At 45.0% G+C, this 11,590-nt stretch overlaps 1 protein-coding gene across 1 annotated transcript; it reads left to right on the forward strand.

The window, feature by feature from the left end:
- The first annotated feature begins 10 nt into the window (after window positions 1–10).
- Window positions 11–11,476, forward strand: LOC126409037 (NACHT and WD repeat domain-containing protein 2). The gene is made up of 10 exons (XM_050074915.1): window positions 11–334; window positions 425–513; window positions 2,442–2,549; window positions 2,845–3,042; window positions 3,446–3,587; window positions 3,657–3,799; window positions 5,398–5,748; window positions 5,909–6,010; window positions 6,360–7,038; window positions 7,169–11,476. The coding sequence occupies exons 1-10, from the start codon at window positions 259–261 to the stop codon at window positions 10,345–10,347; spliced, it is 5,067 nt and encodes a 1,688-aa protein (XP_049930872.1). The 5' UTR covers window positions 11–258; the 3' UTR covers window positions 10,348–11,476.
- Window positions 11,477–11,590: the final 114 nt, after the last annotated feature.

Genomic DNA, 11,590 nt, shown 5'->3' on the forward strand with positions numbered 1-11,590 from the left:
ATGTACACAACTGTGCGTCTGTATGGGTTTTTAAATGCATGTGTTTGTGTGTTTTGGATAGACGCTCCAGTCCCTAGAAGTGGGTGTGCTCATGATAACACGCTCTATAAACACCCGAGGCCAGAGTTTCCTGAGTGGAGCGACAGGGAAAAGAGAAAGAGCAGCAAAGCAGCCACTCTGAACTTCTTATTTGGGTCACTGAACATGTTCATGCCCAATTTTTTCCTCCCTTGTTTTGCTTTATTTTAGCAGTTAAGCATGCGCTCCAGAAGAAAACACGGCTCGTCTTTGAATTCCACCTGTGTGAAACTCTACCTGTGCTCCAACCCAGAGGGTATGTAGCAAAGCAAGTGATGTAAGTTTATACGTTCTGAATTGTTTTGTGAATAGATGTGTGTGTTGTTTGTGTTTCTACTCTATGTAGATAGTGTGGTGGAGCGCAGAGCTCTGAGAGAGAGTGTGTTCCCTAAACTCAGAGAGCACTGCAGACACACACTGGGACTGGATGTCAGGGTGAGTGCACGCTTATCTATGTTTTGTATTGCAGATGGGAAAGTTACTTTCTTCTTTTTCTTATAAAGTTTTATGTCCTTTCCTTCCTTTAATCACCACTTCACACTGTAACACTTACTGTAATGTCGCAGCCACTCACACTGCTAAAGGCTTTTAGACCCAGAGGGAGCACTCAGCTGTGCTCCACTGCACAATGTAACTTACTTTATTTGAGATCCTTGACAAAAATTAGGTAAATAAAGTTGTTTCTGTTTACAGTGATGTGTCCCTGGTGGTGTCTTTATTCTTATAGCTCCATGATCTACTGAAATGTGCATCTTCTTCCTAATAGTAAAAAGATATCTGAACCAAAATTAGATGTAGAGCAATTAATTTCTGAATATTGTTTTATTCACTTGTTTAATTGTTCATGCAGTGTTGACTTTAACAGAAGCTGCTGCTGCTATCAGAGGTGATAGTCCTGAGTTAAAGAAACATTTCAACTACAATATGGCCATTTGTGTTTAATTAGTGATGCTATGTTACCTTGAATTTGTGAAGACAACTTTTTCTGGCATGTCTCCACAGTATATTGATTTATTGATTGATTGGGGACCACGTTTAACCGGGAGAGACTCATTCTGAGATTTACATGTGCACATAATTATGACAAATGTGAAAAGTCTGTGGCGATTAGACCCTATCGTTATGTCATGTATTTCAGGAGGGCGGTAAAGACGTAGTAGATTAGGGAGCCCCTCTATGGAGTCTAGATGCTGGTGGTGGTGATGAGATGAGATGAAGAGGGAGCTGAGGATGTGTAGAGGAGTGGGCTTTAGATGAGCTCGTCCTGGGCAAGGGATAAGGTGACTGGAGGTGAATAGGTGGAGGAGGGCGTAATGATTCTGCCTGAAATGACAGCTGACAGGAGCAGAGAAGAGAACAGATTTAGTTTGGCAGCAGCAACATGAATGGCTGAAGGAGATTGTGGCAAAGTTTGATAGGCTAACTAGAAGAAGGCATGCCCATCGTCAGTGGGATAGGGATTGACTGAACTTAAAACTTAAACTATATCAGAACATCTATTGATAAACTCTCACACAATTTATGCAGCACAATCCAAGTCTCTTGGGTAAATGAGACTTGGATTATACTTGCTATTATTGCTGTTGCTAAACACAGAATCAATCAGCAAACCAATATTTTCACTTTATCTGTGGAGGCATCCAAGAAATTCTTCACCAATTCAAGGCAACACAGCATGACTATTGTGTAGGTTAAGTATTCCTTTAAAGTTACTGTTTCGTCTGACCAACAGCAGAAAAAACCCCTGCACAATCCCTTTACAAGATGGAATTAAATTATTCTGAAACGCTGCAGCCAGAAAAGTAATTTCAGTCAGTGGACTGCAGGGACAATTGACTAACTGTTTCAGCACTATTACAGACAGATTCAAGCATCACCAAGACTTCTCTGTGTAACATCGCTCACTGCCAGCAGTGCAATACAAAAGCAATATTATTTGGTAGCTACCAGTCGTGTGTGTGTGTGTGTGTGTGTGTGTATGTCCTTTCTTCTTTCCCATTATCCCCCTGTGGCCATTCCCTTAAAAGTGCAGTCAATTTTACTCAACTTTGCCTAATTAAATTTGACTTGAAAAGAGGATGAGCAGCTGTAACGCGACTCTGTGCGTTGTGTGTGTCAGTGTGTGTGAAACCACCTCGGGGCAGTTTAACCAGCACATTGTGCCATCTCTTTTCATAAGCGTGTGTAATTAGAGAGATGGAAGAATATCATATGTTACTGAGCCGCCACCTGGCCGATTGTTACTGCTCCTCACTGTGTGCTTTTCATAAACTGATCATCAGATATCTCTCTCTTCTAGTTTGTTTTAACCATTATGCTGTGTGTGGTTGTGTGTGTGTGTGTGTGTGTGTGTCTGTGTGTAGGTGATCGACCCATTTGAGTCCAGTGATCCCAGTCGTTGGCCTGATGAAAACACCAGACAGCAGCTGATTAAAGAATGCAGAAAGAGCTCCGCGGGACCTTTTTTACTGGTAAATAAACCATCAGGATTAATGTAGTCATGCGTTTGTAGTAGTACGTGAAGCCTCAGGCTCTACTGCAGCATCATAGTGTTAAAAAAATAAAATAAAATTCAATTAAATCATAGTTTGAGTAATACAGAGTGATCAGCACAGTTGTAGCCCTGAGGCACTTTCAGCAACACACTATAATGTACATTAACATCAGCTGCTGAGCTTCATAAATCCATAAACAACCATAAAAGTGTGAGCTAATCAGGACTGAACATGCTGCTGTCTCCTCTGTGTCCACATGGCGGTGCTGCAGGCCCTGGTGGGACATCAGTATGGTAAGGCCTGCCTGCCCGCCCAGGTGGAGGTGTCAGAGTACCAGCTGCTGCTGCGGGAGGGCCAGCGGGCGGGTGTCAGCACCCAGGAGCTGGAGAGAGTGTACCAGAGGGATGAGAACACCATCCCTCCCTCCTACTGCCTGAGACGTCCACATGGAAACACCTGCTGTCCTCAGGTGATCACACTGAAGCGCAGAAATACATGATTCATCTGTTGTCTTCATTCAGATTAAGTTATGATTAAGATTCTCCTGTTGAGCAAACAGCCGTAGGCCACTAATTAAATGTGAGTACTAATTAGTGTCCTTATTGAGCAGAGTACTGATGGTTTGGTGTCTATGACTTATAACACTTTATTAATATTTTTTTCAATAATTAAATTAATTATTTTTATTAAATTTGTAATAAAATTTGATTTATTTTTAATGAGATAAATGAATGATTTAAATTAAATTAAATTAATAATTTAAAAAGTATTTTAGACATTATGTGCCTGGATAAATAATATTTATGTCTTCTGTCACAGCTGTTACGTTGTGATGCTGTTTTCTCACAAGTATCCAACTCTATCTGATTCAGCAGGAAGATGTTAAGGAGGAAGAGGAGATGATGATGAAGGCTAAAACAGAAGAGCTGAGGAGTGTGTTTCAGACCACTGTGAGTCTGTGTGTCCACAACGGTCTGATGAGCCCAGAGAGAGCGCAGAGCTTCTGCAGATCAGGTGAGGTGTATGTCTGTGTGTGTGGTGGAGAGAATAGTTTGATGTTGAAGTGTTGCTGCTGCTCCTCAGCCCTCGACGCAGATCTGCGATTCGCTCTGGACAGCCGTCCTGGTAGTGACGTCATCAGACGCTGCCTCGTTTACGTCCACAAGGTCATCAACGCAACAGGCGAGAGAGAGATGATGAAGGCACAACTTCAGCCACAGCCGGAGGTAAGGGTCCATTATTGTCTCACAGGAGGAGCTCTCCACTTTAACTCACACACATTATAGTGTGAATCATTGACAAAACTACAGCTTTCATGTTCAGATTCTTTTTTCCTTGTTTTCTTCGTTTTGAAAAAATGTGTTGTTTGCCTTTCAGAAACCAAATCTTGAGTTTTGTTTTCACAAAGGAAAGCATGGGGCTTATCAGAAATTGTCATGGCAAATTTCAGGCAGTTTACATATAGATAGATTACTGATCAGGCTTACCAGGCACAGACCCAGGGGCCCTAAGTTTCAGGGCCTCACCTGGCTTTACTTGCAAAATGTCAGTCAAATTAACAGGTACTGTGCAGAAAGAGAGATAAAATCACCATGACGAGATACACAAGGACTACAAAGATACTGCAAAGAGACACAAAATAACTACAAAAATGGGCAAACTACTACAAAGAGATACAAAACAACTGAAAAAGACAACAAAAAAACCCTCAATAAGACACATAATTACAACAGAGAGACCCATACAACTACAAAAAGACACAAAACCACCACAAAGTCTGAGTCTTGCACCTATGTAGGTAAAGAGTTGGGGCCCCTTGCAAATATGTGCCTAGGGGCCCATAGTGTCATAATCCACCCATGAGTTTACATGAAAAATTTGTTATGTTATGTGCAGCAGCCTGTTCTCTCTTATTTTCTCTCTCTCTCTCTGTCAGCCTTGACTCCCTCCTCCCTCTGCCTGCTGCGCACCTGAGTGCAATCTGCAATCTGCACTCAGGTAGAGAGAGGAGGAGGTGATCAGAGGGGCAGGGAGTGTAGAGACAGGGAGGCATGGCACACAGACAACAGCACAGGTAGTGAGGAGTCTTTTTCTTCCTCCCTTGTTTTTTCTCTCTCCCCAAGCAGGTTCTTTCCCCCCATGCTCATTTAGGTGCTGGGGTTTTCGTGTTTTAGTTTGCTGTGTTAGTTTGGGCTGAATTTGCCGGTAGTTAGGTTTAGCTTAGGTTTTAGGTAGTTTAGGGGGAGACGCTGGGAGCGACGACCCACTGTTTTGTTGGCCCAGCGTCTTCCCTCCTTTTGTTCCTTTTGGCGGGGGTCTCCAGTCCCTTTTGTTTTCCTTAGGTTTGTTTGTGCCTTTGTTTAATGCTGTGGGGTTAAATACTAAAGCTTGTGGGTAAACTGTAACTTTTGGTGTGGCGTCTTCTTTTTATATGTTACAGCCTCCTGCCCCTCGTGAGCCGGGTTTTGTTACTGTTTGTATGGAGGCCGTAACAACTTCAGCTAATAAATCACCTCTGTAAACCTCTGTAAACGTCCAAGACATCAAAAATTTTGAGTCAAATAATGTGGGGTATTTGCAATGTAAGTTTATTGTTAGACCCTTACAGAGAAACATGATTCGTGTCCACAAAATGATAGCTCCTTGCCTTCTGTCTCTCCTGTCAGGTTGTCATTGTCATTGACAACTGGTTCTGAATTGACTTATCTGGTTAAATAAAATGAAAATAAAACACTTTTTGTAATAAAACAGAAATAGCTCAATATGAAATATAGATGCAGGTTGTATCAAAGGTGCTGTACAAAGTAATATTCTGTATCTTTAGGCTGCTACCGTCGACCTGATGACAACACCCACCCATGGACAATTATACTCAGAGCTTTGTGACAACTTCCTCCCTGGTCTCATCACATCCTCCCAGCTTCTAGTCTACACCACTGCCACAGAGTGTGACCCTCGCCATGGTTACACCACAGCCAGGAGGCGGGGCTATGCTGACGCTCTGTGCCAGCAGGTGTGCTCTGACCTTGTGGGGATGATTGACAGCTTGAGCATTTCAGCAAAGAGAGAAGACTCCCAGCTCAGCGATGCTTCGGCCAGAGAGCAGGCCGAGCAGGAGGAGCTATGTGACGTCCTGTCTCGATTTTATGACATCATACGGCCAGAGGAGGAAGAGGTCAGGATGAAGGAGTTTTTCTCAGTGGTTCTAAACACAAAGCGCGGCATTAAATGGTTTAATATATATATATATTTTTTTAACATGGCAGTGTGACACTCTGATAGAGCTGTATATTGCAGGTGCAACATCACTGTAGTTCCCTTTTCACTCCCTGTAGGTCAGAGCCTACGTGGAGCAGAGCGAACAACAGTGCCCTCTGGTGGTGAAAGGAGGACCATGCACAGGGAAGACAGTTCTGCTGGCACACTGTGCTCAACAGGTAAGCGAGCTGAAATGAAAGTAAAACTCAAATAAGATTTTAAGTCTCTCCACAACTTAACCATTTCAGATTCAATCAATAAATACATGCTACAAACAGATAGAGCTAGATATAAGTATTCATATAAGTAGGATGAACACACAATTTCGTTTTGGGCTTTTGGACGTACAGAAAAGACATCTAAATACATCCCATTGGGTCCTGGGAAATGGTGATGGACATTTTTTCATCATAGACATTTTATAGACAAACAATTAATCAATTAATCAGGTAAAGAATCATCAGATTAATTGATAATGATAATAATCGTTGCAGATACTTAACTGCACTTGTCTCTGTCTCTCTACAGATAAAGTCTTGGCTTCCCGACTGTGATCCTGTTGTGATCACTTATTTTTGCAACCAGTCCATCAACCCGTCCCCAACACACCTTTTGTCCAGCCTGTGTTATCAAATTGGCCGTGGATATAACAGCAGATCGTCCTCTGAGCAGAGTCCCGATGACCTGGACGGCCCCGGCTGTATCACTAACGTCAGAGACTGCAATCCCAACTGTAACCCGACATCCATCATGTGTCTGTCTGAGCTTAAAGATCGTCTCTTGTCCCTCCTCTCCTCCATGCCCTCCAACAAACACCCTCTAGTTCTCATCCTCGGTGGCCTGCATCACATCAAAAAGGACTTTGCACCCCACATCATGGAGAGCCTCCCGTCCCCCCTTCCTCCCAGCGTCAAACTCATCCTCACAGTCTCCCCCAACCGAACACAAATCCTGCAAGGCATCAGCCCACAGAGAAGTCCACCTCAGTGTGTGTCCGAGGGCAGTGAGAAGGAGTTAGGATACGTGTGTGTTCAGCTGGGATTGGTGGACAGGAAACAGTGTGTGAAGTTGCTGGCATCACTGCTGAGAAGTTCAGGGCGGAGGGTGACATCCGGACAGCAGGCGCTGGTGAACCAGGCGTTGACTTCCTGTTATTTGCCTCTCTACGTTCGACTCCTGCAACTACACACTTCGCTCTGGCACTCTGGTACGACTACTGTAGTAAACAAACACACAGATTCTTACAGGATGAGGCTGGTGATATTCTGTAGTTTTCTTCACGGCCTGATTACATGACATCTCTCTCCCTCTGTCCCTTTCTCTTCCCTCATCATCAGATTCAGATGTGACAGAGTCATCTCTCCCTGATGGCGTCCACTCATCCATTTCTGCGCTGCTTGACCACCTGGAGCAGAAACACGGCTCCTCTATCGTGGCTCGTGCCGTCTCCTACCTCACCCTCTCCAGGACAGGGCTCACTGAGGCGGAGCTCGTCGATCTGCTGTCCTGTGATAATAAAGTGCTGACTGAATGTTATCAGCAGGATGAGAGCCCTTCCTCCAAAATGAGGGTCCCGCAAATCGACGTGGAGAGACTTCTGCTTGATTTGAGGCGGTTTCTCATCAGGAGGACAGTTGCAGGGTCACATGTTTTGTTCTGGGTGAGCAGGCATTTCAAGCTGGTGGTGGCTAAGAGGTATTTAGGCTCTCATGAGGTGAGGAGGGAGATACATTCAGCGATGGTGGACTATTTCAGTGGCCGATGGGCTTGTGGATGTGCAAAACCACTTCTTGTAAAGCAGAAATCTGGACCAAACAAGGACACGTCCCAAACAGAAATGTACATAGACAGGCAGCCATCCAGCCAGCCGTTTGTCTTCACCTCTTCCTCTAAAGAGGTTGGTCGCGTGAACTTAAGGAAGGTCTTAGAATTGCCGCATCACATGCAAGAAAGTGACAGATGGGGGGAGTTGGAGCAGGGGCTGTTAATGTCTTCGAGGTTTCACCAGGCCATGGTTCGAGCAGGACTCCTGGGAGATCTTGTACACATGTTGGAAAGTGAGGATGGGTCCTCCCACGACTGTTTGACAAGGGAGAGAGCACTCCTGGCAAGCATATTGAAGTCTTGTGCTTGTTTACTGCAGAGCTCGCCCCTGCAGCTGCTCACAGTGATAGAGACGAGCCTCCTGCCTTATCTGAAGGTCTTTCCTGTGCTCAAGGGTTATGTCAGAGAGATCAGACAGGAGAGGAAAAAAGGAGGAAGCGGATTAGGAGTAGTGCTTTGCCCTGCATCCTCCTTTGTTCCCTCCATTCAGTGCTTGAATTGTAATGCCAAAACTAAGGACGTCTCAGTTAGAGAAGCAGCCGGGACAGAGCGTGGGATTGTAGCAGAGATCATGGATGACGGCGCAGCTTGGATTTGGCAAGGCTCTGGGTGTGATGTAGTCAAACTATCACTGAGCTGCGAGCAGACAGAGCTGAAGTTTGCAGGAGTAAAGAGCAGCAGCCAATTCATGCTGCTTTCCACACAATGCAACAAGCTTTTCTTGTGGGATGTGACGGACCCAGAGGTGTTCCTGCAGATTAGGGACCCTTTGAAAACAGAGTTAAGCCAAAAAGTGGAAAACAAAGTTGAGGGGTTTGTTGCGTGTCAGAAAAAGTTATTCATATGGTGGAAAGATGAGAGTTTTGTAAGTGTGGTTGACGTCTCCAGCGAGTTCTTGACTCATTTTCAGTGTCAGAGCTGCGTGACCTGTTTGGTTTGCTCATCTAATGGCTTGTACATGTACTGCGGGCAGGAGGACGGCACGGTGTCCATATCTGACACCAACACTTGCAGCCTCCTCGGCACCTGTTCAAACTCAAACCACAGTGCGGTTTCATCAATAATCCTGTGTGAAAATAAGTGGGAAATGGCATGTGTTGACAGGACAGGAAGTGTAACTCTGTGGGATGTGGCAGCCAAAAGAAACCCACCCAGACTTGTCACAGAAAGCTTTCCTGGGGGTACATCTAACACCATCCTCAATGTAGACTACTCTCATGAAATCAACACTTTATTGGTGTGTCAGTCTCACCAGGTTGCACTTTGGGATATGTGTGACTGGGAGCTGTGGGACCACTTCTTGGCTCCACAAGGGAAGGCCTTCACCCAGGCTGTGCTCTCCCAGGATGGCCACCTTTTCTTGGCTTTGTTAGACACTTGCCCCCTCGTCTTGGTGTGGAAGGTCAGCACAGGGGAGTGTGTGTTGTCCTTAGAGACAAACAAGCAGCCTCAGACGCTGCTCAAAATGGCTTCAGATGTTGTTTGTGTCGCTCGTGACGGCTGCCTGACAGTGTGGGACTCTGGGATGATAGACGCTGCAGGTACAGCTCCAAAAATGGGGTGTGGAGTGAAAGAAGTGGTGGTTGATGGAGCAGCTGAATGGTTCTACACCTCCGATGGGTCAGAGACGGTGTGGAGATGGAGATTAGAAACAGGACTTCCACATTCTAAATTCCTACATGACGGTCCTGTGGTAAAACTGCGCCTTACCCCAGATAACGTCCACCTTGTGACACTCTCAGCTGGGGACATATATGTGTGGCAGATAGAAACAGGTCAGAACATCCTGCGTATCAGTGGCAGCAGAGCGACAGACATCCTGATCACCCCTAACAGTAACTGTGGGGTGAGTATTTCTGAGCGAGGGGTGTCTCGGGTTTGGAAGCTGGCACAAGGGAGCATTGTGTGCAACATACACCCGTATCTATCTGACGCCCAGGTGTCTCCTGAGAGCACCTTCCTTATCGGCCGTCGCCATGGAGACCTGTTAGCTGCCAGTCTGTGGTCGGGCTCGATCAGCAAGCGTTTCTCCTGCGCGGAAAGCTCAGAGCATGTTGTTGCCTTTCAAACGCTTTCAGAGCACCCAAATTTTGTGGTGGTGTTGACCGCCTCAGGGGCGGTGTACACCTGGAAGATAGTGGAGGAGACGCTGTGCTGGCACTTCCAGCTGCCTGATACGTTTCACTGTCAGCCACAAGACTTCCAAATGTCCTCTGATGGGAGCTACGCCCTGCTGTCCACTGATAATGAAACCATCAACATCTTGGACTTATCCCAGGTCAGACTGTGCTCATTTAAGGCAGAGGGTCCTGTCATTAAAACGTGTTTGGCTAAAACTGGATGCTATGCTGCCTACGTATCCCGTCCCACCACCACCCTGGAGAATAACAGTGTCTGTAATCTGCACGCGAGGCCCGTCCTCACAGTTGTACGACTCACAGACGGGGAAAGAATAGGATGTGTGTCTCTGGCTAAGAATCCGTTGACTCTGGTTGTGTGTGAGCAACAGTATGTGTTTGTGGGCTTTGAGGACGGGTCAGTAGGTGTGTATTCAATAACAGATGTCACAATCAACGGAGAGGAGTCGGTGAGGTGCAGAGAGAATGTGAACAGTCAGTTGAAGCAATGCCCCTTTGACAGAGCACCACTCAGCTGGTTACCATTAGAGACCGCCAATATTAGATGGCCATAGAGCTGGAGTACGCAAGTTTTTTTTTTCATCATTGGGTAAAAAATCCAAAATAACCTTGCAGCATATTGTAATTCAAGTGGTTTGAGAGGAAACCCAACTTCAGCACCTCATCTTGGTTCTGTTTTCTGCCTTAAGAAGATCAAGCCCATGACGCGGCTCCAACTAGAAAACAATGTTTTGATGCATTGGATGTGCTGAATGTGCATATTAAGGCAGTACAGGAGGAGGTGCACATTAATAATCCTCCAGAACTGTAACATGCTCATGTTTAACCCAAACAATGTGTCATGTGACTGCAGTTGGTTCGGATCCAGGTCGGAACACGTTCTCTCCACAAACGAATCACACCAGAGTTCGTTTGTAACCAGACGGGAGACCACCTCTACAAGAAGGTCTCGATCCGGTTGTTTTGGTGCACACCTGAGTGTGATTGCTGTGTTCACACCTGCTAAAACAAACCGCACTTAGGGGGCAAACAAACTTGAGTTCAATAGAAACAAACCAAACAGGGCAGGTGAAATCAGGGTGGTAGTTGTCATAGCATTGCTTCAACAAAACAGCATTGATCGACTGGAGTGATTTAAATGAATGACTAGTACTCGCACAGGTTACTGTATGAAACACATGCATATGGCCAAGCATGTCTGGTGGTAGGGGCTTAAGTCAGAGAGGGTAGAGGTGCAGGAGGACGGCTGCAATTTGTTAATTCTGGCCTTTTTTGCCTTTTCAAGAAAACTGCTCACCCTGCCTTTAATATTATTATATGACGTTGTTGAACTGTGTTTTTAAAGTTCATCTAAATGGATGACCAATGTGATAGCACACAAAGTAATTATATGCATATGTATATATACTGTATGTTGGTGTATAAATAAAAATGTGTGCATGTGTCTATGTTCTATACTTCTGAGGAAACTGCATCATCATTAGTTTCAGTTTAGGTTGGTCTGAAATGATAATGATCACACACCTGATTGCAGAGGAATCCACCCAGCATCCATCTGAGTTTCATTTCTGTGAAAACAAAACCAACAAAACTCATCATTCTGACACGTTTATTTGTAATAATAAAACAATTTTATACGAATGCATTATTTATATTATTGTCTCTGTAATAAAAAAGTAATGACACTTTGATCTGCATAAAAATGCTAGGAAAACACTTCAAGCAGCTTCTGTTGCTCTCATGCTGCCTTCCGGGGAAGCTCGTAAATTACACCACTACTATCGTTCATCCTGTTTG

The sequence above is a fragment of the Epinephelus moara genome, chromosome 2, assembly GCF_006386435.1.
Source record: "Epinephelus moara isolate mb chromosome 2, YSFRI_EMoa_1.0, whole genome shotgun sequence".
Classification (NCBI taxonomy): domain Eukaryota; kingdom Metazoa; phylum Chordata; class Actinopteri; order Perciformes; family Serranidae; genus Epinephelus; species Epinephelus moara.